Source organism: Oncorhynchus clarkii, chromosome 29 (genome assembly GCF_045791955.1).
Source record: "Oncorhynchus clarkii lewisi isolate Uvic-CL-2024 chromosome 29, UVic_Ocla_1.0, whole genome shotgun sequence".
Classification (NCBI taxonomy): domain Eukaryota; kingdom Metazoa; phylum Chordata; class Actinopteri; order Salmoniformes; family Salmonidae; genus Oncorhynchus; species Oncorhynchus clarkii.
Genome location: NC_092175.1, coordinates 29,371,251 through 29,398,282, shown reverse-complemented (window position 1 = coordinate 29,398,282; position 27,032 = coordinate 29,371,251). Strand labels below are relative to the sequence as shown.

The window sequence follows — 27,032 nt, the reverse complement described above, 5'->3', positions numbered from 1 at the left end:
GAATTGAACCCTGTGGTACACCCATAGTACACCCTCCGATTTGACACACTGAAATCTGTCTGAGAAGTAGTTGGTGAACCAGGCGAGGCAGTCATTTGAGAAACCAAGGCTGTTGAGTCTGCCGATAAGAATACGGTGATTGACAGAGTCGAAAGCCTTGGCCAGGTCAATGAAGACGGCTGCACAGTACAATATTTTATCAATGGCGGTTATGATATCGTTTAGTACCTTGAGCGTGGCTGAGGTGCACCCGTGACCAGCTCGGAAACCGGATTGCACAGCGGAGAAGGTACAATGAGATTCAAAATGGTCAGTGATCTGTTTATTAACTTGGCTTTCGAAGACTTTAGAAAGGCAGGGCAGGATGGATATAGGTCTATAACAGTTTGGGTCGAGTGTCACCCCCTTTGAAGAGGGGGATGACCGCGGCAGCTTTCCAATCTTTAGGGATCTCGGACGATATGAAAGAGAGGTTGAACAGACTGGTAATAGGGGTTGGCAACAGATAATTTTAGAAAGAGAGGGTCCAGATTGTCTAGCCCAGCTGATTTGCATGGGTAAAGGTTTTACAGCTCTTTCAGAACATCTGCTATCTGGATTTTGTTGAAAGAGAAGCTGGGGAGGCTTGGGCAAGTAGCTGCGGGGGGTGCGGAACTGTTGGCCGGGGTTGGGGTAGCCAGGAGGAAAGCATGGCCAGTCGTAGAAATTGAAATTCTCGATTATCATGGATTTATCGTTGGTGACAGTGTTACCTAGCCTCAGTGCAGTGGGCAGCTGGGAGGAGGTGCTCTTGTTCTCCATGGTCTTTACAGTGTCCCAAAACTTTTTGAAGTTAGAGCTAGAGGATGCAAATTTCTGTTTGAAAAAGCCAGCCTTTGCTTTCCTGCTTTCCATAATAGCAAACTTCAGAAATAGTCTAATGTTGAGTCCATGCCACGTGGCATCTTTCTCATTTCATTTTAGACAGTACCATACCCATCTTTTCCATTAATTTGGGATGGACTACTGGCTACTTTCAGTTGCCGAACGTTGCAAATAGAAATTACATGAACGAATGGAGCCGAAGTGCTTCCTGTTCTACATAGTATATTTCTATCTGAACGTTCCAAAACCCCAACGTGTTTACCGCACCTTTGCTATGCACACGCGCCTCCCTCGTCAAAATGAACTGACCAATCATTGAATGACTCGCGGCAATGTGGAGCGCATTCAAGATCAAAACGCTAAGCAACGGTTAACAGAAAGCACCATGTTTAGAGCTTTTGTTATTATAGCATCCCACTATCATTTCAAGTTAAGACAATAACAGGAGTTCGTCTAATTCGAAAATGTGCCAATACGTCTACAAGATGGACAGGGTTGGCTCTGACTGTCCCCCAAATAACACATTTTGTTTCTTATAGGCATCTATACTTTCTATTTGTCAAATCATCCGCGTGCACATGATTTGAAGGGGCGAGGCTTGAGAGCGTAAGCAAGCTGAATCGAGAGCGTAAGCAAGCTGAATCAAGATGGCGAGCTTCATTGAACGGTAGTTATTTCAGAATTCAGGTTCAGTTAGCCTGCTAGCAAGCCATTACAACAGAAAACATGTGTACTATTGCATCAGTCTTTGTGGATATTATCTATAAATGCCGCATTTGGTCAGTTGTCTTTTGTCACGGATAGCTTGCTACCTAGAGGAAAACTACCTACCTAACTAATCAGTTCAGCAGCAACATGATTTAGCTAGCTGGAATATGATAATTGCAAACATAGTTACATCACTGTTTATTTCCATTCTTCCCTAGGATGTGCTTATATCGTGTGCTCGTGCTGTCTGTTTTCCTGAGCATCACTCAAGCTGTGGATCGCAGCAACTTCAAAACATGTGACCAGAGTGCCTTCTGCAGGTGATGGCTGCCTACCATCAATTCACTTGTAGAAAAATGTGTAACAACAATAACGTTACCTAGATGGACATTTTGAGACCTAAACGAAATAACGTGTGTGTGTGTGTGTGTGTGTGTGTGTAGTCGTCAAAGGGCGATGAAGCCAGGCCAGTCATCATACACAGCCTTACTGGAGACCCTGGAACTCAGTGACTCCCACCTCACAGTGCAGCTCCTGAATAACAATAATAAGGTCAGAATGAACAAGACCTGCTGCACACGTAAATAAGTTGTCATGGAGATTGGGTGAAATTACTTTCAATGGATTACTTGAATGGCACACAATGGAAATCCACCATACACTTAGTGTTCTTCCACATCGTGCAAACCATGTGATAATTTCATTGCCTGTGTTCAGGTGCTCTTGCTGCTCGAGTTGTATCGCCTTCAGGGGAACATGACCAGAGTGAAGATCAATGAGCTGAAGCCCATCAAGCCTCGATATGAGGTGCCTGATGTTCTCATCACTGACCCTCCCACTGAACTGTGAGTTTGTTCATTTCAATATCAGCCCACTATTGATGTCTCACATTCTGGGATGGTTTTGTAATGGATGTAAAGTATAGAGAAGGTCCATAGTGGGTGTGTTGGCATGGGTGTGATGTCTGTTTCTCTCCAATGCAGTATGTCAGTGTTGGCCCAGGATGAGCACAGGGTGGTGTTGTCTCTGGGTGGGGAGGACTGGAGGCTCATCCTCAGTGCCCAGCCCTTCCGCCTGGACATCATGGAGGGCCCACAGGTGCTGCTGTCCCTCAACTCCCGGGGCCTGCTAGCCTTCGAGCAGCTCCGCATACGCAAGGACACGTGAGTCGCTTATGCAGTCTTGCATGTACAGGATGAAACCATGCATTTATATCACATGGAACAATGCAATTGAATGCATATACTAGACCTGTGATGGACTTTGACGGAATATTGCCGTGTAATATATGTTGTGTAATTTCATGGAAGGCTTTTAATGAAGGCTTCCACTTGTGCTCTCCTGCTGAATTTGATAATTGTCTCAAAGGTTTTCTAAAATGCACTTAGCTGTGCTGTACTGATCTGTTTTCCCGTCCTATTCTGTTCCTTTCCTTTCCCTCCTGTTTCTCACCATGTCCTCCAGTATTTCCCACAAAATAAGTAGCACAGTCGGTAGCATGTGGGATAAGATCAAGAGCGTTTTCTCTAGGTAACTGGTCTTAGCTTGCCTCTTGATGTAATGTTTGTGTGACACCTGAGTTGAACTACTGAAATAGCTTGCGGCTGTATTGTCTTATAGTAGAAATGCCACAAGTCAAAAATGAAGTCAACAGATTTTTACTTTTGATCTTAACTTTACCAGAGCAACAATAAATATATGTAAACATGTTGCTGTGTGCAATTTCTTCATAAGTCTGTACAGCCTCTACTGCTCAGTGTAGTGTACATATATTTACTAAGCTTCCCACCACCCTCTAAACTAAACAAATTATTGCATGTCATATTTTATTGTTCAGTGATTTGATTGGTTTACCCATGGATAATTATTAACAAATAAAAAATCTTCTGAATCATTGTCCTGCAAAGTTTCGAAATGTGGGCATATTACAAAGCCCATTACCAAGTCATTTTCTATGGGCTGAATCCTAACTTAAAATCTGCACATTTTTGTGCAACCCCCACATTAAGATCAATGCAAACACAAGTTAAGATGAACTGCTATGTCAACAAGATGCCAGTACATAATGCATGTTTAACTCAATGACAATTATCAAATGGAAAGAGTTTGTCCTTCAATCGATCACTAACAACATGTCAATCCAGGTGATGAAAAGCAGTTTATATTGCTTTACTTGTTCTTCACATTTCTCCATGTGGTTTCTATAGCAGTCAATCACTCTTTTGACATTGATATGTATTATTGTGTGATGCAGCAAAAGCCAAACAGACACAGAGGAAGCTGGGGAGAAAGAGGACACAGAGAAGCATGACAAGGAAAAGGTGTGTGTGGTGTTCTATTCCAAATACCTTATTGTTCTGATACAAACACTGCATGGGTTTATTGGTGCATTTATAGACCCCATTCTGTCCATTTTTTGTGTTCAAAGTGTGTAGAGATAACAGGTTGTGAGTAGTAGCCTAGTAGGGTGCGAGAAGAGCTCCAACTTCTGGTATCAATTTGATGTGAACTTTGAACTAGGGTGTGTACGAGTAGCACCTTTCTGAGACACTTGAGCTACACGTTTGGCCTCTTTTCTGGTTCTCCACAAAACCCCTCTCTTTCCAGGTGTCAGAAGGAGAGGAGGAGGAGGCAGAAGAAGAGGTGGATCAGCCAGGAATGTGGGAGGAGACGTTCAAGACCCATGCTGACACCAAGCCTAATGGTACATCATTGTACACTACAATTCCATAGTAAAACAAACTGTTACTCAAGACCATTTATTTGTTTTCACCTATTTACTTAACATTGACATCATGTGTTTAATTATTCAAATATATATAAATAAAAACACTGCTCTAATGTAACCTGCCTCCTGTCCTCCAGGTCCCTCCTCCATCAGTCTGGACTTCTCCCTGCCTGGAGTAGAACACGTCTACGGCATCCCTGAACACGCAGACGGCCTCAGACTGAAAAACACAGAGTGAGACTATAAACGCTCTTTTGCCCCAATGTCATTTGCTCGTCAAAGTGTAGTTTTCTGATTTATTTTTTATTTTACTTTTATTATCTAGGTCAGTATCTAGTCAGTTAAGAACAAATTCTTATTTTCAATGACGGCCTAGGAACAGTGGGTTAACTGCCTTGTTCAGTGGCAGAACAACAGATTCTCGGGGATTCGATCTTGCAACCTTTCGGTTACTAGTCCAACGCTCTAACCACTAGGCTACCTGCCGCCCCTTTTGTTGGTCATCCAGTGCTAACCCAGTGATTCCTGTTCCTCTCCTTAGTGGAGGAGACCCCTACAGGCTTTATAACCTGGATGTGTTCCAGTATGAGCTCTTTAACCCTATGGCTCTGTATGGAGCAGTGCCTGTCCTCCTCTCACACAACACCCACAGGACTATGGGTCTCTTCTGGCTTAACGCAGCAGAGACATGGGTGGACGTCAGCTCTGGACAGGTGGGTGTGTGTGTGACTGGATCTCACACTGTCTTGCCTTTCCTTCTTTGCCCTTGGATCCACTTGGTTTGATCTCTGAATCCTCTTTGTGCATGTTTGATTGCGTTCAGGGCTCCAGTGAGGTCCCTCAGACAGACGTCCGATGGATCTCTGAGAGTGGCATCATTGACGTCTTCATCATGCTGGGACCGCGACCTAATGATGTGTTCACACAGTACTCTTCCTTAACAGGTACACTACTTACACACTCACTAACAGGAACACAGGTACACGTCACTCACGGTATATTCTACACATTCACACCAAGCACATTTTAATGTTCAATACATGGTCAGTTTATAGCTTCACTGCTCCCTATCCCAGAAGTGTTACCTTCACTTTAGAAATGACCTGTTCTCTGGCTGTCGTAGGAACTCAGGCCTTCCCCCCTCTCTCTTCGCTGGCCTACCACCAGTGCCGTTGGAACTACAACGACCAGGAAGATGTGAGTGCGGTGGACCAGGGCTTTGATGAACACGACATCCCCTATGACTTCATCTGGCTGGATATTGAGCACACGGACGGCAAGCGCTACTTCACCTGGGACAACAACAAGTTCCCACAGCCCAAAGACATGCTGCAGGGCCTCCTGGATAAGAGACGCAAGGTGAACTTAATGATGGAAACAGGATTTTGAAATGGTGTGTGTGTGGTAATGAGAAGATAATTACATTTTTGGCACTGTTCTCTCTTCCTCCTCTACTCACTGCGTCCTCTCCTGTCCCGGCTGTCCACAGATGGTGACCATAGTGGACCCTCACATTAAGGTGGACAGCAGCTATAAGATCCACACTGAGATTCGCTCTCGAGGCTACTACATAAAAAACAAAGATGGCGGAGACTATGAGGGCTGGTGCTGGCCAGGTAGGAACACGTCAATATGTACACTATGTACAAAAGTATGTGGACACCCCTTCAAATTAGTGGTATTCGGCTATTTCAGTCACACCCGTTGCTGACAGGTATATAAAATTGAGCACGCAGCCATACAATCTCCATAGACAAACATTGGCTGTAGAATGGCCTTACTGAAGAGCTCAGTGACTTTCAACGTGGCACCGTCATAGGATGCCACCTTTCCAACAAGTCAGTTCGTCAAATTTCTGCCCTGTTCAAGCTGCCCCAGTCAACTGTAAGTGCTGATATTGTGAAGTGGAAATGTCTTTGCGCAACAACGGCTCAGCCGCGAAGTGGTAGACCACACAAGCTCACAGAACGGGACCGCCGAGTGCTGAAGCACATGGCACATAAAAATAGTCTGTTCTCGGTTGCAACATTCACTACAGAGTTCCAAACTGCCTCTGGAAGCAACGCCAGCACAATAACAGTTCGTCGGGAGCTTCATGAAATGGTTTCCATGGCCGAGCAGCCGCACACAAGCCTAAGATCACCATGCGCAATGCCAAGCGTTGGCTGGAAAGGTGTAAGGCTTGCTGCCATTGGACTCTGAAGCAGTGGAAACGCGTTGTCTGGAGTGATGAATCACGCTTCACTATCTGGCAGTCCGACGGATAAATCTGTGTTTGGCGGATGCCCGGAGAACGCTACCTGCCCCAATGCATAGTGCCAACTGTAAAGTTTGGTGGAGGAGGAATAATGGTCTGGGGCTGTTTTTCATGGTTTGGGCTAGGCCCCTTACTTCCAGTGGTGGGAGATGTTAACACTACAGCATACAATTACATTCTAGATGATTCTGTAATTTAAACTTTGTGGCAACAGTTTGAGGAAGTTTCTGTTTCAGCATAACAATGCCCCTGTGCATGAAGCATGGTCCACACAGAAAGGGTTTGTCGAGATCGGTGACAACTGGCCTGCACAGAGCACTGACCTCAACCCCATCGAACACCTTTGGGATGAACTGGAACGAAGCCTGCGTGACAGGCCTAATCACCCAACATCAGTGCCCGGCCTCACTAATGCCCTTGTGGCATTAGTCCCCACAGCAATGTTCCAACATCTAGTGGAAGGCCTTCCCAGAAGAGTGGAGGCTGTTATAGCAGCAAAGGGGGAACCAATTCAATGTTAATGCCCATGATTTTGGAATGGGATGTTAGGCGAGCAGGTGTCCACATACCTTTGTTAATTTAGTGTATTTATGGATTGATAAATTCTAAAACGTACCAGACAACACAGTGCAGGTTAGCATTTGTCATGAATGTTGCCCTGGAAGCAGATCTGCAGAGTGGTCACTTGCTGGCACAGCCACAGTCATGAAATCTGATTTTAAACCTAACCTTAACCATACCACTAACCCTAATGCCTAGCACTAACCTTTTAAATTAAGACCAAAAAGCTAAATCATACGTTTTTCTGAAATAGCCAATTTGCCCCATCTAACGGAAATCTCTCAGTTCTACCTCCAGGGCAATATTTTGGCAATAAATGTCAACGCAGTATAAGATTTGCCTGTTTTTCTACTGATTCAGTCACCCAAAGGCTAGAATTGTTTAGAACTGTTATGTATATGTACTCTATTTTCTTGTAAAAGGGAATGCAGGTTACCCAGATTTTACCAACCCTGAGATGAGGAAGTGGTGGGCCAGCATGTTTGCCTATGACCAGTATGAGGTGAGTAAACCCTGTCTCATCTCCACATTTTAAACGCAGTTACTTTTTTCTCTTTCCTTCTTCTTTCTTGACTTCCTTTGGAAACTTTGTCCTCTTCACTGAGTCAGTTAGCATTGATGTCACTGGTTAACCAGTAAAGCTGCTGGAGCCTTGAGCTACTGAGACCACAGATGTACTGACATGTCATTATCTCCTGTTTCTCTTCTCCAGGGCTCGATGGAGAACCTGTACACGTGGAACGACATGAATGAGCCGTCTGTGTTCAACGGTCCAGAGGTCACCATGCACAAGGATGCCCTCCATGGGCCCTGGGAGCACAGAGACATCCACAACCTATACGGCTTCTACGTGGTGAGGAAGGGGAAGGGAAGGGCGTTACTAGGACTAGTTAGCCCCGGGGGTGTTCACTGTCCACACTGTTGGGATTGTTTTGGATTAGTTACAGCATCCTTACAGCATCCTTACTTATTTACTGCCATCTACTCGGCCTTCCCTTCTTTCCCTCTCTCAGCAAATGGCGACAGCAGAGGGTCAGATCCAGCGCTCCGGGGGGTTGGAGAGGCCTTTTGTCCTGACCAGGGCCTTTTTCGCTGGGTCTCAGCGCTATGGTTAGACCCTTCAATAACACCTCCCTCTGGTTACCATAAATGTTGTATACTGTATGTCTTCACTGAACCCCAACCCACTCTTGAAGTGTTCACTCTCTCACACACGCATTCACCCACTCTCCTCCAGGTGCAGTTTGGACTGGTGATAATGCAGCTGAGTGGGGCCACCTGAAGATGTCCATCCCCATGTGTCTCAGCCTGGGCCTGGTTGGCATCTCCTTCTGTGGAGGTGAGGCTGGCAGGGATTGGTGCTGCACAGATTGGATGGCTCGGTCTATCCTCGTTTGATGGTCATTCTTAAAGTATCCTAATCACTCCTCTCATCCCAGCTGACGTGGGGGGTTTCTTTAAGACTCCCAGTGCGGAGCTGCTGGTGCGTTGGTACCAGGCGGGGGCCTACCAGCCCTTCTTCCGTGCCCACGCCCACCTGGACACCCCGCGGAGGGAGCCCTGGCTTTTTGGCCCTGACAACACAGCTCTCATCCGGGAGGCTGTGCGTCAGCGCTACACCCTTCTGCCCTACTGGTACCTGCAGTTCTACCATGCCCAACGCACTGGCCAGCCTGTCATGAGGTAGGCTCATCAAGCCCCATGTAGGGCTTGACATTAACTTTTTTTTAGACACTTTTTAGTTAATTTTTTTGTTAACTTTTTACTGGTCAGCTCAAGTCACTAGTGCAAAAATAAACAGTCTTCTGTAACACCATAATAACCATTATTATCACTGGGATTGACAATGGAAGGCTGCTGGTCTCTGATCCCATGTATGGTCTCTGATCCCATGTATTGTCTCTGATCCCATGTATTGTCTCTGATCCCATGTATGGTCTCTGATCCCATGTATTGTCTCTGATCCCATGTATGGTCTCTGATCCCATGTATGGTCTCTGATCCCATGTATGGTCTCTGATCCCATGTATGGTCTCTGATCCCATGTATGGTCTCTGATCCCATGTATGGTCTCTGATCCCATGTATGGTCTCTGATCCCATGTATGGTCTCTGATCCCATGTATGGTCTCTGATCCCATGTATGGTCTCTGATCCCATGTATGGTCTCTGATCCCATGTATTGTCTCCTGCCGTTGTGGCCTTGAGCAACGCACTTAAACCCCCCACAAAGTAAAATACTGCCCTGATAGGCTACTGTATAAAACCCATATGTGGAGAGCTACTGGGTGTGCAGGTTTTTGATGCACACTATCTAATTCTGATCGGAGTAGGCTTTTTTTTTACTTGTCCATGTGGAAAACTTAACTCTATAATCGTCTTTCTGACTATTTGTTTTACATGCCCAGGCAAGCGGACAAGTGTTAATGTCGAGCCCTGCTGCGTCTATGTTTTGAAGGTCTATAGCTGGCACCAGTCTTTGAGAAGATATTAGAGAGAATCCTTGTGTTTTGATTCACCTTGGGTTGTATTCTCTCTCTCTGTACTATAGGCCCCTGTGGGTGGAGTATCCAGAGGATATTGCCACATTTTCCATTGACAATGAGTTCCTGATTGGTAAGTAGGTTAGGGAGAGCGGCCTTTAGACCGGTATGTACTTCTTAACTTGTTATGGTACAATACTTTTGAATACTTAAATGTTTGGATGAAGTTGAGCTCTTCAACCTGGTGAGGATGATGCATTACCCCAGGCTACCTCTCCCCCTGTGTGTTCATCAGGCAGAGATCTTCTGGTTCACCCTGTAACAGATGAAAGGTCTAGTGGGGTCACAGCCTACTTACCTGGGAATGGAGAGGTGAGTTTTGAGGATGGAGAGAGAGGGAAGGCTGACCTGGAGTTTTGCCTGTTGAAATATACCACATGTTCAATCAACCTGATACCTTCTCGTCCTCTGACCTCCTCATGCTTCTCTCCCCGTCACAGGTCTGGTATGACGTCCACACGTTCCAGAGACATGATGGAGCTCAGAACCTCTCTATCCCTGTCACCATGAGCTCAGTAGGTTCTCTGTTAACATGGATCTGCTGTTTGTTTCTCTCAACTCCTATGGTCTTTAGCCATCACCCACCTCTCAGCACCTTTTCCCACAAATAACTCGCTTTTCTCTCTCTCTTCTCTGTCCCACCACCTCTTCCTCTCACAGATTCCAGTGTTCCAGCGAGGAGGTTCCATTATCTGCCGGAAGAACCGTGTTCGCAGGTCCTCATCCTGCATGGAGAACGATCCCTACACCCTCTACGTGGCCCTTGACTCACAGGTATAACCTTCGTTTACACCACTATGATATCACTACCATTGTTGTTGTACCATTTTACTTGCAGGGGCTTTGTCGTCATTTAAATGTTTCTCTTTGTTCCAGGGCAATGCAGAAGGAGAGATTTACATAGATGATGGTCACACCTTTAAACATAAGACAGACAAGCAGTTTATTCACAGACGCCTGAGTTTCACTGCGAACAGCCTCTCATCGAGGTCTGTCCCTCTAACTAACATTATCATTCCAACCAGGCCATGTTCCCCCTGTGTTTCTGTATCGAGTGTAACCTGTCTCTTTCTCTGATGCTGCAGTGATCTGTCTCCTGACTCCCAGTTTCCCACGGCCTCCTGGGTAGAGCAGGTGAACATCCTGGGAGCTCAAAAGCCTGATGCTGTCACCCTCACAGCGACAGGTTAGTTATGTATAACCAGGCAACAGGTTAGTTATGAATAACCAGGCAACATGGTGTCACGTGTAGAGCCAGGAGTTTCCCCTGAACGTGCTTCTGGTCTGGTAATGGAAAAATAACTTGTTGCAGCTAAGTTATTTTTGTGTTGGCAGGCTAGTGCAGAAAGTGGTAAGGGTCGTGAACATTGGGGTTTGTTACAATGTGCCTGATGTTCTTCACCCATCCTCCACAGATGGTGGGGAGTCTTCTGTGGAGTTTGAGTTTGACCCGAACACGGCAGTCTTAACTCTTCGTAAGCCAGGCGTGAACGCAGGGGTCAACTGGACATTACATCTGCGGTAACACAGGACACACACACAGAAGTCAAGAGACAAATGAAATGTCACACAGACTTTTGGACAAACAAGTAACCATACAACTACAGAAAAGCACACAACCAGATTCAAAAGTGTGGCTAGGATTTGGAGCAGTTACCCGAACCCTGAGAAAGAAACCGCAGGAGAAATGGATCAGGGTTGTTGAAAGAGTATGAAACTCAGGACCACAAATGGTGTTAGTCAGGAGAAATTCTGCACCACTAACAAGAGGCTGAATCTTTGATACTTAATTTTAAGAAATATTTTTTCCAGGGTTGAAATTATGACTGATGATAATGACTCCCTATAAGACTCTATATGACTAGCTAAATAAAATAAAGAAATTATGACAATGAATGTCCAAATGTAATGTTTGCATTTTTTTCCTTTCCATTTTTGTTACAAGTTAATGAGTTTGCTTTTACCTGGGTTAGCATTGTGAATAGACAAGTATGAAGAAGAGATGACGTTCTATCGGACAGTATGAAATACAGTGGGTATTATAAGTATTCACCCCCTTGGATTTTTTTCACATTTTGTTGCTTTACAATGAAATTAATTTAATAGTTTTTGTTTTTTGTAATTGATCTACATTATTGCTCTGTCAAAGTGGAATATTTTATTAGAATGTAAATTAAAAATAACTATACCTTGAATAGATAAGTATTCACTCCCCTGAATCACCTTTTGGCAGCAATTTACAACTGTGATTTTCTTAGGTAAGTCTCTTAAGAGCTTTAGCATACCTGGATTGTGCAAGATCTGGGAAGGTGTTGAGGATCATGGCTAGACAGCAATTTAAGTCTTGCCATAAATGTCAAAACTGTCTACAGTGTAGATTTGGCCTTGTGTTGTAGGTTATTGTCCTGCTACAGTGTAGATTTGGCCTTGTGTTGTAGGTTATTGTCCTGCTACAGTGTAGATTTGGCCTTGTGTTGTAGGTTATTGTCCTGCTACAGTGTAGATTTGGCCTTGTGTTGTAGGTTATTGTCCTGCTACAGTGTAGATTTGGCCTTGTGTTGTAGGTTATTGTCCTGCTACAGTGTAGATTTGGCCTTGTGTTGTAGGTTATTGTCCTGCTACAGTGTAGATTTGGCCTTGTGTTGTAGGTTATTGTCCTGCTACAGTGTAGATTTGGCCTTGTGTTGTTGGTTATTGCCATGCTGAAAGGTAAATTCCTCTGTGTTTGGTGTAAAGCTTAGCTCCATCCCATTTATTTTTATCCTGAAACTCCTGTCTTTGCCAACGTCAAGAATACCCATACCATGATGCAGCCACCACCATGCTTGAAAATAAGGAGGCAGTTACTCAGTGACGTGTTGGATTTGTCTCAAGCATAAGGCTTTTTATTTAGGCCAAAAAGGTTATTTTACTTTTATTCCTCACATGTCATTGTGGAGTAACTGAAATGTTGATCCATCCTCAGTTTTCTCCCTTCACAGCCATTTAACTGGAGCCGTTTTAAAAGCACCAATGGTGACATCTCTTAGCAGTTTCCTTCCTGTCTTGCAGCTCAGTTCAGAAGAACGACTGTCTTTGTGTGTGTGGTTTAATACATCATCCACAGCATAATAAACTTGACCATGCTTAAAGATGGATAACAATACCAGATCAGATATTTAATCTACCAATCACTGCCCTTCTGAGGCTTTTGAAAAGCCGCCTAGTCTTTGTAGTTCAATGTATGTATTGGGGACAGAGGAAGAGGTAGTCATTAAAAGAAATGTCAACCCCTATTATTTCACACAGAGTGAGTCCATGTAACTTGTGGTTGGTTAAGCCGCATTTGACTCCTGAACTAATTTAGGCTTCTCTAAACAAAAGGGCTGAATAGTTTTGCAACAACTGTTATTATATGTTAACATTTTTGAAATCTTTTCACTTTGGTATTCTGTGATGCTCAATGACAAATCACAACTAAGTCCATTTCAATCCCACTTTGTCAATCAACAAAATGTGAATAAATCCAAAGGGGTGAATACATTGATTTATGCAATAAGTAGAAGATGCATCATTTTACTAAATGTTTACATTTTGGGGAAGGGGGTTTATTTAACTAAAAAAGTTGATTTGAATTGAGGATTGGTTGTCAGCAATAAACCAACTACATTCCCATTTGCTTCACATTTTGTTAATTAAAAAGTTTAATAAATGAAGGCTAAGAAGTTCATACAGTATACCAGTACATAAATACACCATGTCTTGGTATAAACATTTGGTTTCCAGGTGTTTTCATATTCAAGGTTTTGTCTCATGATATAAAATACTGATGGTATCATAGCTCTGTGAGAGGTGATGCTGCATGACAGTTTGCATCCATAAGTATGGTGACACCCTATGATATCACAGCACTGTGTCCTACTAAAACAGCATCATGAGCCCTGTCTGAGTGCCCACATTGAGGATAACACAGTGTGAAACTCCAGTTTAGCAGATACAATTGAGTATAGCATGCTAAGGTATACTGTATATACCAGTTCATTTCACATAATGGTTTGCCCATCCAATGTTGCTATTCTTTCCATCATTTGGTCCAACCGGAGTGTATCCAGGAGATGCATATAGTCTTGTGGTCAGTCTGCAGACGGCCGGGTGAGGAAACGCATCAGGCTCTCATAGCTGAGGAAGGTGATGGCGTTGACAGGGAAGGCCCTCAGGCTGTTCAGGAGGAGCCCCTTAAAGAACACTCTCACCCCCTCCTCCTTCAGACTCACACTCATGCAGTGCAGGACCCCCTGGTACACCCGGCCCCCAGCACCGGACATCTGCAGCCGCGCTTTCATCACATCCATGGGCGTGGCAAAGGCCCACGTCACCACGCCTGCCACCCCACCCGCCATCAATACTGCAAATGTGCCTGCAGATACAAACCAAATAATTACCTGAAAATCTATGTAATTGCACTAGCACTCAAACCATCAGCAATAAACGGTCAAATCTAGACACAGACTCGCTCTCTTCTCACAGACTAGCATGGCCTTTGAACTGTTAATGACACACACACACACTCCAAGTCGTCTCTATAGCAGTGACGTATAACAGTTTATATCTCAAAATGCATGGAGATGAGCGTAACATCTCAGGTACCACATATAATATAGCAATCTTTTCACATGAAAAGATGGCCTGGAACACAATCTCTCTCTCCAACTGACCTGGCCGTTTGCCTTCTTCAGTCAGAAACCTGCAGGTGATTTCGTAAGGCAAGAAGTAGATTCCATAGCAGGGTACATCTCTCAGGGTAAGAGCCAACCCCCCTCGAAACAATCCCCTTGGCCCCTCCTCCCTCAGGATGACAGTCACACAGTGAATGGGACCTCGATACCCGTCACCACCGACCCCAGCCCAGCCCTTGGTCTGGGACTGCAAGCGTACCTTCACCAGGTCAACAGGCGCAGTAACCACCACCTGGCAGCAAAGACAAGCTTGGTGTTAAAAAGTACACATAATGCCATATTTCAGGGCCATTTAAAGCACGTTCCATATTACCTGTGCCAGACCTGAGAAACAGCCAGCTGCGAAGACTGCTAATGCCGAGGCAGGGTTGCCTTGGACTCGGTCATTCCGTTGGGTCTGGGTGAGGCAGTCTAAAGCATTGCTATAGGAACCAAAGACCACAGCGTTGGTGATGCCAGTAGTCAGGACAGGAAATGTCATGCCCTTGAAGAACCCAGGGATCTGATCCAACAAATACAAAAATAGTATAGTTAAGGAATTACTGATGGTACAACATTGTAGCGAAAATATAAAACACTCATCGACAAATCCCACTGGGCACAAACTGGTTGACTCAACGTTGTTTCAACATAATTTGTCAACGTATTGTGACGTGAAATCTACGAGGTAAATACATTAGATTTGAAAAAAGTAATCAACTGTTGTTTTCTGGGTAAGATTTCAACCACAGGATTATGTCATCATGATAACCAAATTTCAACATAGACAAACCTTGAATAAAATATGTTACATTTGTACCTTTAAAAGAACTTCAGATCTTCAATGATAAAATCTACTATCAGAAGAAAAAAAACTAGAGGCTGGGCAGCACCTCCTCCTGGAGAATTGATCTATCAGAAGCTACCCTTTAGTATCCCATCCAGGGTTTTAACCAAGCCCATCGCTGCTTAACTATGATATTTGCCACTGACTATTACCAATGTGCTATCATGACATTGATTGTTGTGAGAGCTCCCCTAAAAACTAAGATTTACTGGACTCTACGAGGTGTTGAAAGCGTTCCACAGGGATGCTGGCCCATGTTGAATCCAGTGCTTCCCACAGTTGTGTCAAGTTGGCTGGATGTCACACAGGAAACTGTTGAGTGTGAAAAACCCAGCAGCGTTGTAGTTCTTAACACAAGCCGCTGCACCTGGGCTGGCACCTACTACCATACCGTGTTGAAAGGCACTTACATATTTTGTCTAGCCCATTCACCCTCTGAATGGCACACATACACAATCGAGTCTCAAGGCTTAAAAAGTTGCCTTTAACCTGTCTCCTCCTTCATCTACACTGATTGAAGTGGATTTAACAAGTGACATCATTAAAGGATCATAGCTGTCACCTGGATTCACCTGGTCAGTCTATGTCATAGAAAGAGCAGGTGTTGGTAATGTTTTCTATACTCAGTGAGGTGCATTAAAACTACAGTACCATTCAAAAGTTTGGACATACCTATTGATTCAAGGGTTTTTCTTTATTTTTACTATTTTATACTTTGTAGAATAATAGTGAAGATATCAAAACTATGAAAAAACACATGGAATCATGCAGTAACCAAGAAAGTGTTAAACAAATATTTTTGAATTTAGATTATTCAAAGTAGCCACCCTTTGCCTTGATGACAGCTTTGCACACTCTTGGCATTCTCTCAACCAGCTTCACCTGGAATGCTTTTCCAACAGTCTTGAAGGAGTTCCCACAAATGCTGAGCACTTGTTGGCTGTTTTTCCTTCACTCTGCGGTCCAACTCATCCCAAACCATCTTAATTGGGTTGAGTGATTGTGGAGGCCAGATCATCTGATGCAGCACCCCATCACTCTCCTTCTTGGTCAAATAGCCCGTACACAGCCTGAAGGTGTGTTGGGTCATTGTCCTGCTGAAAAACAAATGATAGTCCCACTAAGCGCAAACCAGATGGGATGGCGTATCCCTGCAGAATGCTGTGGTAGCCATGCTGGTTAAGTGTGCATTGAATTCTAAATAAATCAACAACAATGTCACCAGCAAAGCACCATCACACCTCCTCCTCCATGCTTCACGGTGGGAACCACAGATACGGAGAACATACATTCAACTACCATGCGTCTCACAAAGACAGTTGGAACAGCGGTTGGAACCAAAAATCTCAAATTTGGACCATATCAGACCAAAGGACAGACTTCCACCGGTCTAATGTCCATTGTTCGTGTTTCTTGGCCCAAGCAAGTCTCTTCTTCTTATTGGTGTCCTTTAGTAGTGGTTTCTTTGTAGCAATACGACCATAAAGGCCTGATTCACGCAGTCTCCTCTGAACAGTTGATGTTAAGATGTGTCTGTTACTTGAACTCTGTGAAGCATTTATTTGTGCTACAATCTGAGGTGCAGTTAAGTCTAACGAACTTATCCTCTGTAGCAGAGGTAACTCTGGTCTTCCTTTCCTGTGGCGGTCCTCATGATAACCAGTTTCATCAAAGCGCTTGATGGTTTTTGTGAGTGAACTTCAAGAAACTTTCAAAGTTCTTGAAATTTTCCCGGATTGACTGACCTTCGTGTCTTAAAGTAATGATGGACTGTCATTTCTCTTTGCTTATTTGATCTGTTCTTGCCATAATATGAATTTGGTCTTTTACCAAATAGGGCAATCTACTGTATTCCGTCCCTACCTTGTCACAACACAACTGATTGGCTCAAACGTATCAAGAAGGAAAGAAATTCCACAAATGTACTTTTAACAAGGCACACCTGTTAATTGAAATGCAAGAGTGTGCAAAGCTGTCATCAAGGCAAAGGGTGGCTACTTTGAAGAATCTCACATATAAAATATATTTTGATTTGTTTAACACTTTTTTGGTTACTACATGATTCCATATGTGTTATTTCATAGTTTTAATGTCTTCACTATTATTCTACAATGTAGAAAATAGTAAAGAATTTAGAAAAACCCTTGAATGAGTAGGTGTGTCCAAACTTTTGACTGGTACTGTAATTCGGTGGAGACCCGAGGTACCTCAAGAGTTAACCAATACTTGTTTTTATACTTCAACAACGAAGATATGTAATCTTACGTAGCTTTTAAACAAGCTCATCAGTATGTTTTTTATACGTTAAATCATTGTCAATCCAAATGCCCAGATATTTAAAGCGAGAACCCGATCAATGAGAGAACCATTCGATGAATAAATACAACAAAAACATTAAGAGGTTGGGGTAATGGCATATATAACATACAAGATAAATATTACATTTTTTGTGTTTGGTTGTCAACACAAGCATATATCAACATTTGAAGGAGATGTATATTCTGTGCCACTGACTTTAATTCAAGTTTGTTTTCAAATTGATAATAGATATGTTGGATTCACGTCTCTATCTCAACCAAAAATCTAGTTAAAGAATAGGACTAAATCAAATCAAACTTTATTTAAAGTGCATTTCAAGTTTGTTTTGATTTAGTCCTATTCTTTAAATTAGATTTTTGGTTGAGATGGAGACATAAATCCAACATATTGATTATTAATTCATAAACAAACTGGAATTAAGCCAGACAGTGGCACAGATGGAACTATCCAAGCAGAAGATAAATCTCGTTCAAATGTTGATATTTGGTTGTGTTGACAACCAATGAGCTTAACACCTTGATAAGCTAATTTCACGACGACGGCTCACCACTCATCGTACTGGGCGACTTTAACCTCCCAACAAGGACTTTAATTCATTTATTTCCACCTCTTTCTTTCCACTCCTTTCCTCGTGACCTCACCCTTTCCCAGTCACCTACTCACAAAGCAGAAAATATGCTTGACCTCATCTTTACTAGAGGCTGTTTGCCTACTGATCTCACTACAACTCCCCTCCAGGTCTCTGATAACTACTTTTTCTTTTCTCTCCATCAACCCTAACCACTCAGCCCCTACCCAGATGGTCATGCGCCACCGCAATCTTTGCTCTCTCTCTCCCGGTACTCTCTCCTCTTCTATCCTATCCTCTCTTCCATCTGCTAAGTCCTTTTCCCACCTGTCTCCTGACTCTGCCTCTTCAACCCTCCTCTCCTCCCTTTCCTCATCCTTTGACTCTCACTGTCCCCTTTCCTCCCAGCCGGCCTGACCTTCCCCTCTCGCTCCGTGGCTGGGTGACTCACTGCATTCTAACAGAAAAGGGCTGCGGGCAGCTGAGTGGAAATGGAGGAAAATAAACTTCTGGAGGACCTATCATCCTTCCACACCCTCCTCTGTAACTTCTCTTCCTCTGTATACGCTGCTAAAGCCTCTTTCTATCACTACAAATGTCACTATAAATGTCAAGCTTCTGCCGCCAACCCTGGGAAACCTCTCTCCACTTTTTCCTACCTCCTTAATCCTCCACCTCCCCCTTTCCTCTCTGTGGACGACTTTGTCAACCACTTTGAAAAAAGGTTGACAACATCCGCTCCTCGTTCACTCAGCCTACTAAGTCCACTAGTCCCACTCACACAGAACTACCCTACGCGTTGAGCTCTTTCTCACCTCTCTCCAGATGAAATCCTGTGACTAGTGATGTCCAGCTGCCCAACAACCTGCCCACCTTCTGACACACAGGTGGCGACACACATTTCTGTGTGCCTGGCAGACATCTCAGCTTGGACGTCAGCCCACCACCTCAAGCTCAAATTCAACAAAACTGAGCTACTCTTCCTCCAGGGGAAGGTCTGCCCACTCCAAGACCTCTCCATCACTGTTAACAACTTTACGGTGCCCCCCTCCCAGAGTGCAAAGAAGCTTGGCGTGACACTGGACACTGGGTAAAAAAAAAAACACGCCCTGTTAAGAACTCTTTTTATTTTTTTAAATATTTTTTTTTATATATATCGACTTTCAATTGTTGTTCTCTGCAAACATCAAAGCAGTGACTCACTCCTACAGGTTCATACTCTACAACATCTGTAGAGTCCGACCGTTCCTCACACAGGAAGCGGCGCAGGTCCTATTCCAGGCAGTTGTAATCTCCCGTCTAGACTCCTGCAACTCTCTGTTGGCTGGGCTCTACACTTGTGCCATCAAACCCCTGCAACCCGCCTGGTGTTCAACCAATATTCTCCCATGTCACTTCTCCTCACACTCCACTGGCTTCCAGTCGAAGCCCTGGTGCTTGCCTATGGAGCAGCAAGGGAACTGCACCTCCTTACCTTCAGGCTATGCTCAAACTTTACATCCCAAACCAAGCACTCCTTTCCTCCACCTTGGGTCTCTTGGCCCTCCCACCCCTAAGGGAGGACAGCTCCTGCTCAGCCCAGTCAAAGCTCTTCTCTGTCCTGGCACCCCAATGGTGGAACAAATTTCTCCCTAAAGTCAGGACAGCGGAGTCCCTTCCTATTTTGGGGAAAACATCTGAAACTCTACCTCTTTGAAGAGTATCTTAAATAACTCTCACGGCGCCCCGATGCCCCCCTCCTCCCAATAAAAAAAAAAAAAAGGAACTTCTCTTTTCCCACTAGCACTGACCTTAATGATAAATACTTTGTTGAGGGAAAATGTACTTGATACGATTGTGATGTTGTTGTCTTACCTAGCTATCTTAAGATGAATGCACTAATTGTAAGTTGCTCTTGATAAGAGCCTCTGCTAAATAACTCAAATGTAAACATTTGAAATGTAACCAAATACAATTCAATATTTAAAATACAATAAATAGCCTATTAACTTGTTAACAAATTTTATGTTGGATTTACATCTCCAACTCAACCAACAAAAAAAAAGTTAAAGAATGGGCATAAGCCAGCTGCACAGATGGAACTATCCAAGCAGTAGATCTCCTTTAAATGTTAATATTTGGTTGTGTTGTCAACCAAATACAATTTAATATTACTTTTGTAATACAGTAAATAGCCTTCGTTAAGGCTATCTTACAAACTAATGTAACATTTTACCTCAAAATGAGTAACATATCCATGGCCACATTGAGGTTGCTGTAACTATACATGTATTTTTATGTACAGTGCCTTGCGAAAGTATTCGGCCCCCTTGAACTTTGCGACCTTTTGCCACATTTCAGGCTTCAAACATAAAGATATAAAACTGTATTTTTTTGTGAAGAATCAACAACAAGTGGGACACAATCATGAAGTGGAACGACATTTATTGGATATTTCAAACTTTTTTAACAAATCAAAAACTGAAAAATTGGGCGTGCAAAATTATTCAGCCCCCTTAAGTTAATACTTTGTAGCGCCACTTTTTGCTGCGATTACAGCTGTAAGTCGCTAGGGGTATGTCTCTATCAGTTTTGCACATCGAGAGACTGACATTTTTTCCCATTCCTCCTTGCAAAACAGCTCGAGCTCAGTGAGGTTGGATGGAGAGCATTTGTGAACAGCAGTTTTCAGTTCTTTCCACAGATTCTCCATTGGATTCAGGTCTGGACTTTGACTTGGCCATTCTAACACTTGGATATGTTTATTTTGAACCATTCCATTGTAGATTTTGCTTTATGTTTTGGATCATTGTCTTGTTGGAAGACAAATCTCCGTCCCAGTCTCAGGTCTTTTGCAGACTCCATCAGGTTTTCTTCCAGAATGGTCCTGTATTTGGCTCCATCCATCTTCCCATCAATTTTAACCATCGTCCCTGTCCCTGCTGAAGAAAAGCAGGCCCAAACCATGATGCTGCCACCACCATGTTTGACAGTGGGGATGGTGTGTTCAGCTGTGTTGCTTTTACGCCAAACATAACGTTTTGCATTGTTGCCAAAAAGTTCAATTTTGGTTTCATCTGACCAGAGCACCTTCTTCCACATGTTTGGTGTGTCTCCCAGGTGGCTTGTGGCAAACTTTAAACGACACTTTTTATGGATATCTTTAAGAAATGGCTTTCTTCTTGCCACTCTTCCATAAAGGCCAGATTTGTGCAATATACGACTGATTGTTGTCCTATGGACAGAGTCTCCCACCTCAGCTGTAGATCTCTGCAGTTCATCCAGAGTGATCATGGGCCTCTTGGCTGCATCTCTGATCAGTCTTCTCCTTGTATGAGCTGAAAGTTTAGAGGGATGGCCAGGTCTTGGTAGATTTGCAGTGGTCTGATACTCCTTCCATTTCAATATTATCACTTGCACAGTGCTCCTTGGGATGTTTAAAGCTTGGGAAATCTTTTTGTATCCAAATCCGGCTTTAAACTTCTTCACAACAGTATCTCGGACCTGCCTGGTGTGTTCCTTGTTCTTCATGATGCTCTCTGCGCTTTTAACGGACCTCTGAGACTATGACAGTGCAGGTGCATTTATACGGAGACTTGATTACACACAGGTGGATTGTATTTATCATCATTAGTCATTTAGGTCAACATTGGATCGTTCAGAGATCCTCACTGAACTTCTGGAGAGAGTTTGCTGCACTGAAAGTAAAGGGGCTGAATAATTTTGCACGCCCAATTTTTCAGTTTTTGATTTGTTAAAAAAGTTTGAAATATCCAATAAATGTCGTTCCACTTCATGATTGTGTCCCACTTGTTGTTGATTCTTCACAAAAAAATACAGTTTTATATCTTTATGTTTGAAGCCTGAAATGTGGCAAAAGGTCGCAAAGTTCAAGGGGGCCGAATACTTTCGCAAGGCACTGTAATAATGTAAAGTGTGGATGTTCAAGATAACATGCATAGGTCGTCACAGGTCTGTGGAGATCTTCACCTTTGTGTAATAATCTGTGCAGAATCTCGAACAGCATAGATCCCCTGCACTATGTACTTTTAATGTAATCTCAACAGCACTCCAGGTAATTTGGTTCTGCTATTAGATGAAGCACAGCATTAACACATTAAATATATTGTATAAATAAACTAAAATCCTGACAATGTATTCCCACTTGAACTTTGCTGTGCATGGTTGAAAGCGCAGTGATAGACATTTGAGTGAAAACTAAACCAAAAAGAAGACATTGTTTTTTTCATTGGAATTTGGTTGTGCTTTTAGATGGTTGAAAGACTAGGCATAACACATTGGAAATTCATCTAACTTTTGGCTGTCTTTTTGAGTTGGTGAATATAGGTTGTAATCTCATTGTTCGTCTCAACCAAATATCACCCAATTATCGACATTGAAATTACGTGCTATGCACAGTGGGATGAGTCATATAATACCAAAGTATTCAAAACCTTACCCCTTCACGAGTGTATGTCCTAGCCACACAGTCACAAATCCCCTTGTATTTAACCTGGGTCTGCAGACGCACCTACATATGGAGTATAATATACATGTTATGTGACTTGTCAACAAGTTTAGATTCCTTGGTCTAAATTAGTGGATATAATCATAAAGTTTGAGTGAGTCCAATACTTGTACCTTCACTGTGTCCATTGGATGACCAAAAGCCAACCCTACTGCTCCTAGAACATATTCATATACGCCTAGTCAAATTCACCCTCCATATTCATGTCCAAAAATGTTTTTATACACAAAGATCTATGTTACTCCTTCCTATACATTACCTGAGATGCATCCTGCTATGAATTCCACAAACGGCATGCTCAGTTGCTTGCTCACACTAAAACAGATAAATTACAGTACAAATATCAGTCCCAGGTTAATCAAGGTAGTTGGGTTTACAATCTCTCACCTTGTAACCATCTAGTCAGAATTCAGCATTTTTTATGATGATACATGAATAGCCATTACAGTTTAGGGGAAAATATAAAATGATTAATCATTTTCTCTGATGACATTACCCAGTGGGCACAGACGTCAATTCAATGTATCAACGTTGGATCAACATCATTTAATTGAAATGACGTGTAAACAACGTTGATTCAACCAGTGTTTGCCCATTGGGTAGACTCATTCAACTTTAATACAGATTTCACAGCACATGGTTCTGGATCTCAAAGAGTGATCTTTGAGCTTGGGAGTGCAATCCTTGCAGTCTTGTGCATGTCAATGTTTTGTTTTATTGTTTTTATGGGGGCAGGGGGTGGGGACTAACAGACATCAATATGCCTTTACTGCTACTTACAGCTATTTTCGCTCACATACAGCACACTGCAATCTTAATTCCAACACTCAGAAACTAACAAACTAACCCATCATCCACAAACTAACCCATCTTTCCCAGTACATTACTATTTTACTGTTTCCTTTGACAATACATCCTTCTATTTTACTGTGATGTCTAACGAGGTTCTTGAACCTCTGTATGTGTACCGTTTCAACCTAGATTGCCCTAAAAAGAAATACTTTACCGAAGAGTATAATCATATTTCCCATTGGTTGATCTTGGTTTTTCAGATCTCTTAACAGTATGCCTACTGTTCGTAGGTCCATCTGAACACAGACATTATCACTTACCTGTCTTCAAAAGCAAGCCACCGCAAGTATAGTACCAACAAAGATAAGAGTCTGCACAGGGTTGACTGTTCAATGTCAAGATATCTATTGGAGTCCCATTCTAAATCATTGATAGAAAATATGGGTCACTAAAGCATATAGCATTGCTTATATGGCTTGTATATGGCTAGTGATATGCTGCTTTTCAACCTGTGCAGAATGAATAAACGCACACATCAGTCTGGAGCAGTAAACCAGTTAAAAATATACTAAATGAATTTGGGGCGAACATCCACGTTGCTTTTTGCGCTTAAAAGAATGAAAGCAAATATTTTGAAGAGTGGGTTCGACAAGAAAATTTGGTTGGTGACCTAGATCAGAGGAAGATTTACCTGATTTGAGCGTTACCTCTTCGTAGAATACACACCAACACAAGTTATATCGGAGCATTATACTTTATTGATCGACCCGCACTATTGTATGACTGCCTACAAAGTACTATATCTCAAGGCAAATCGTCTTTGATTCATTTTTCTAGGGTAGGGTTTTGCTGGCCTTTAGCGGTAAAAATGTGCACTGTCCGCTATATATATATAGTTGTACTATATATATATATATATATATAGCGGACAGTGCTATATATATATTAAAGTGCAGTGCATGCAACGGACGACGCAACACAGAGTGCCTGAATAAAGCCCTTAGTCGTGGTATATTGGCCATATACCACAACCCCCGAGGTGCCTTATTGCTATTATAAACTGTTTAACCACGTAATTAGAAGATAAAAAGGAACGTTTTGTCATACTCGTGGTATATGGTCTATCATAAAATTGGGGGTTCAAGTCCTGAATGCTGATTGGCTGACAGCTGTGGTATATCAGACTGTATACCAAAGGTATGACAAAACATGTATTTTTACTGCTCTAATTACATTGGTAACCCGTTTATAATAGCAATAAGGCACCTCAGAGGTTTGTGATATATGGCCAATATACCACGGCTAAGGGCTGTGTCCCGGCACTCCGCATTGCGCTGTGCATAAGAACAGCTCTTAGCCATGGTATATTGGCCATATATAACAAACCTAATGTGGCCTTATTGTTTAAATATACCACGGCTGTCAGCCAATCAGAATTCAGGGCTCGAACAACCCAGTTGTAAGCAATAAGGCCCAAGGGGGGTGTGGTATATGGACAATATACCATGGGTCAGGGCTGTTCTTAATCACGACGCAATGCGGAGTGCCTGAATACAGCCCTTAGCCGTGGTATATTGGCCAAATATCACAAACCCCTAAGGTGCCTTATTGCTATTATAAACTGGTTACCAAAGTAATTAGAGCAGTAAAAATAAATGCTTTGTCAAACACATGGTATACGGTCTGATATACCACGGCTGTTGCAAAGCCCTTAGTGTCACACCCTGATCTGTTTCACCTGTCTTGTGCTTGTCTCCACCCCCCACCAGGTGTCTCCCATTTTCCTCCATTATCCCCTGTATATTTATACCTGTGTTTTTTTTTTTTGCTGGTCTGTTGCCAGTTCGTCTTACTAGCGTGTTTTCGCGTCCTTCTGGGTCTGACCAGTCTGTCACCTATTGAAGCTGTTTCGGATTACCGACCTCTACCTGCCGTCCTGTACCTGTCGGACTCTGACCTGGTTACGAACCTCTGCCTATCCTCGACCTGTCCTTTGCCCCCTCTCTCCCATGTTATAATAAATTATCTAGAACTGAATACTTAGCCATGGTATTTTGGTCATATACCAAAAACTGCTGAGTTGCCTTATTGCTATTATAAACTGGTTCCCAACATAATTAGAATAGTAAAAAAATAAATGTTTCGTCATAACTGTGGTATACAGTCTGATATACCACGGATGTCAGCCAATCAGCATTCAGGGCTCAAAACCACCCAGTTTATAATTACAGGTATTTTTGAAAGTAGAATTCAATGGTTATAGTTCATTTTTACATGTTCTATGTTTGAGCTGCTTTTGAAAGCAAATGTCAAATTGAAAACATTACTGCCATTGTTGAATTGGATTTTCATAATGGCAAGCTTGGACTGATGGGTTGGTTAGCTAAACTAGCAAGTCTGTTTGAATGGTTACCACGGCAACTACTGTAGCTATGTAGTCAAATTGCCAGCTAGCTACTTCAGTGGATGTTGAACACATTTCTGGTGGCAAATGTATTAAATTATAGCAATGGTTAAATCAACTCTGGAGTCTGCGTTGTATGGAAAATAATGCAACTCCGTAGAAGTTCAGTTCCACTCTAGAAAGTCGTGGAACACGCCTTCAACGTGGTTCATTATTTTCCATAGAACGCATAGCCCCCTTACGTAATGTATACATTTCTATCAAGTAGCGATATAACCCAAATGTATTTCGAATAGCTAGACAGACAGTGTTCCCCTATCCCATTAGGCGAGTTCAATTGTATTGCTTCTGCTCTAGACACAGTGCTCACACCGCCTCTGGTTTTAGCATAATTGATCAATTATATCTAAACACAGAATAATAGTTAAGCAACAAACTACAATTCCAGAACGATAGATGGCGGTAATGCACCATAAAAGTTGAGCTTGCACAACAACAAAAATATGAACATTTTTACCAAAGAACAATGAGACAGATATTTCACTGGATGTATAAATGTGAATCATTTACTTGGCGTTTTCACTCACTGTGAGAGGAAGCCCGATGGCGGGCAGTGGGAGAAGATGGAACGAGATGGATTTTGTCCGACATTCTGCACATTTTCTCATCGATTAATCATTTGATCTCAATACAGTTTTCTGTTCCCAAAACTACAATCTGTTATGAAAATAGTGGATTAAGTTTTGTATATTTAAAGTTTTTTAAAATCGCGTTTAGAAGTTGTGCAAAGGCGAATTGAGCTATTGCACACGCGCACTGCACAGAGTAGGGGTTTCCTAACGCGACTTTCTTTTCCCCAACGCAGTTAAACCAAAATCACTCCCCGTTATTCAGAGGGGCGTTCTACAACGCTTTGAGCCACCACCAAGTCCGGAAGTGAATATCACCTAGCGCGAAATTCCAGTCACTGATTAATAACATGTGCCCTTGTATTTCAAGATTGAAAAATATAACAACATAACGTCGTGGACCAAGCTAGCCATTAACGTCCATTGACGCTCAAAGACAGATTCAATGGCTGTAGCAGAGTAAATATTTGAGAAAGTATGAATAATAAGCATATGCTTTTACCGGAAAATAGACTACTAACGATAAATTAACAACTTCAAATAACGAGCTAGTAACGTTAAGTAGTCACGGTCTCAGCGCTAATTGCCTGTGAGTGAGACAACGCTAACTAG

The 27,032-nt window shown here is 42.7% G+C and overlaps 2 protein-coding genes across 6 annotated transcripts; one reads left to right on the top strand and one right to left on the bottom strand.

The window, feature by feature from the left end:
* Positions 1 to 1,229: 1,229 nt before the first annotated feature.
* Positions 1,230 to 13,413, top strand: LOC139388742 (glucosidase II alpha subunit a). Of its 4 annotated transcripts, none has more exons than XM_071135617.1 (26): positions 1,233 to 1,531; positions 1,791 to 1,892; positions 2,016 to 2,124; positions 2,290 to 2,417; positions 2,556 to 2,735; positions 3,037 to 3,102; positions 3,827 to 3,893; positions 4,180 to 4,276; positions 4,438 to 4,534; positions 4,842 to 5,013; positions 5,124 to 5,244; positions 5,424 to 5,659; positions 5,790 to 5,916; positions 7,541 to 7,620; positions 7,831 to 7,971; positions 8,132 to 8,228; positions 8,356 to 8,457; positions 8,558 to 8,801; positions 9,669 to 9,733; positions 9,896 to 9,972; positions 10,101 to 10,175; positions 10,321 to 10,434; positions 10,537 to 10,649; positions 10,746 to 10,846; positions 11,076 to 12,047; positions 12,267 to 13,314. In XM_071135617.1, exons 1-25 carry the CDS (start codon positions 1,512 to 1,514, stop codon positions 11,183 to 11,185), a joined length of 2,841 nt encoding a protein of 946 aa, XP_070991718.1. In that variant the 5' UTR covers positions 1,233 to 1,511; the 3' UTR covers positions 11,186 to 12,047; positions 12,267 to 13,314. The 4 variants fall into 4 exon arrangements, with proteins under 4 accessions (XP_070991720.1, XP_070991719.1, XP_070991718.1 ...); XM_071135616.1 differs by having other exon boundaries at positions 12,183 to 13,314; XM_071135619.1 differs by lacking the exon at positions 3,037 to 3,102 and having other exon boundaries at positions 1,230 to 1,531; positions 11,076 to 11,692; positions 13,172 to 13,413.
* LOC139388743 (solute carrier family 25 member 45) lies at positions 13,315 to 27,011 on the bottom strand. Of its 2 annotated transcripts, none has more exons than XM_071135621.1 (7): positions 26,379 to 27,011; positions 22,855 to 22,910; positions 22,709 to 22,752; positions 22,527 to 22,598; positions 14,689 to 14,877; positions 14,355 to 14,607; positions 13,315 to 14,056 (listed from the first exon to the last, which is right to left on the bottom strand). In XM_071135621.1, exons 2-7 carry the CDS (start codon positions 22,889 to 22,891, stop codon positions 13,773 to 13,775), a joined length of 879 nt encoding a protein of 292 aa, XP_070991722.1. In that variant the 5' UTR covers positions 22,892 to 22,910; positions 26,379 to 27,011; the 3' UTR covers positions 13,315 to 13,772. The 2 variants fall into 2 exon arrangements, with proteins under 2 accessions (XP_070991722.1, XP_070991721.1); XM_071135620.1 differs by having other exon boundaries at positions 26,362 to 26,679.
* Positions 27,012 to 27,032: the final 21 nt, after the last annotated feature.

Coding starts and splice junctions, on each gene's coding strand:
- LOC139388743 (XM_071135620.1), bottom strand. CDS start 26,459: ATGAGAAAATGTGCAGAATGTCGGACAAAATCCATCTCGTTCCATCTT. Junction 22,753..22,854: donor CATAGCAGGATGCATCTCAG/GTAATGTATAGG, acceptor AATATGTTCTAG/GAGCAGTAGGGTTGGCTTTT. Junction 14,608..14,688: donor GTTTCTCAGGTCTGGCACAG/GTAATATGGAAC, acceptor CTTTGCTGCCAG/GTGGTGGTTACTGCGCCTGT.
- LOC139388742 (XM_071135617.1), top strand. CDS start 1,512: ATGGCGAGCTTCATTGAACG. Junction 4,535..4,841: donor CTCAGACTGAAAAACACAGA/GTGAGACTATAA, acceptor TCCTCTCCTTAG/TGGAGGAGACCCCTACAGGC. Junction 10,847..11,075: donor TGTCACCCTCACAGCGACAG/GTTAGTTATGTA, acceptor CATCCTCCACAG/ATGGTGGGGAGTCTTCTGTG.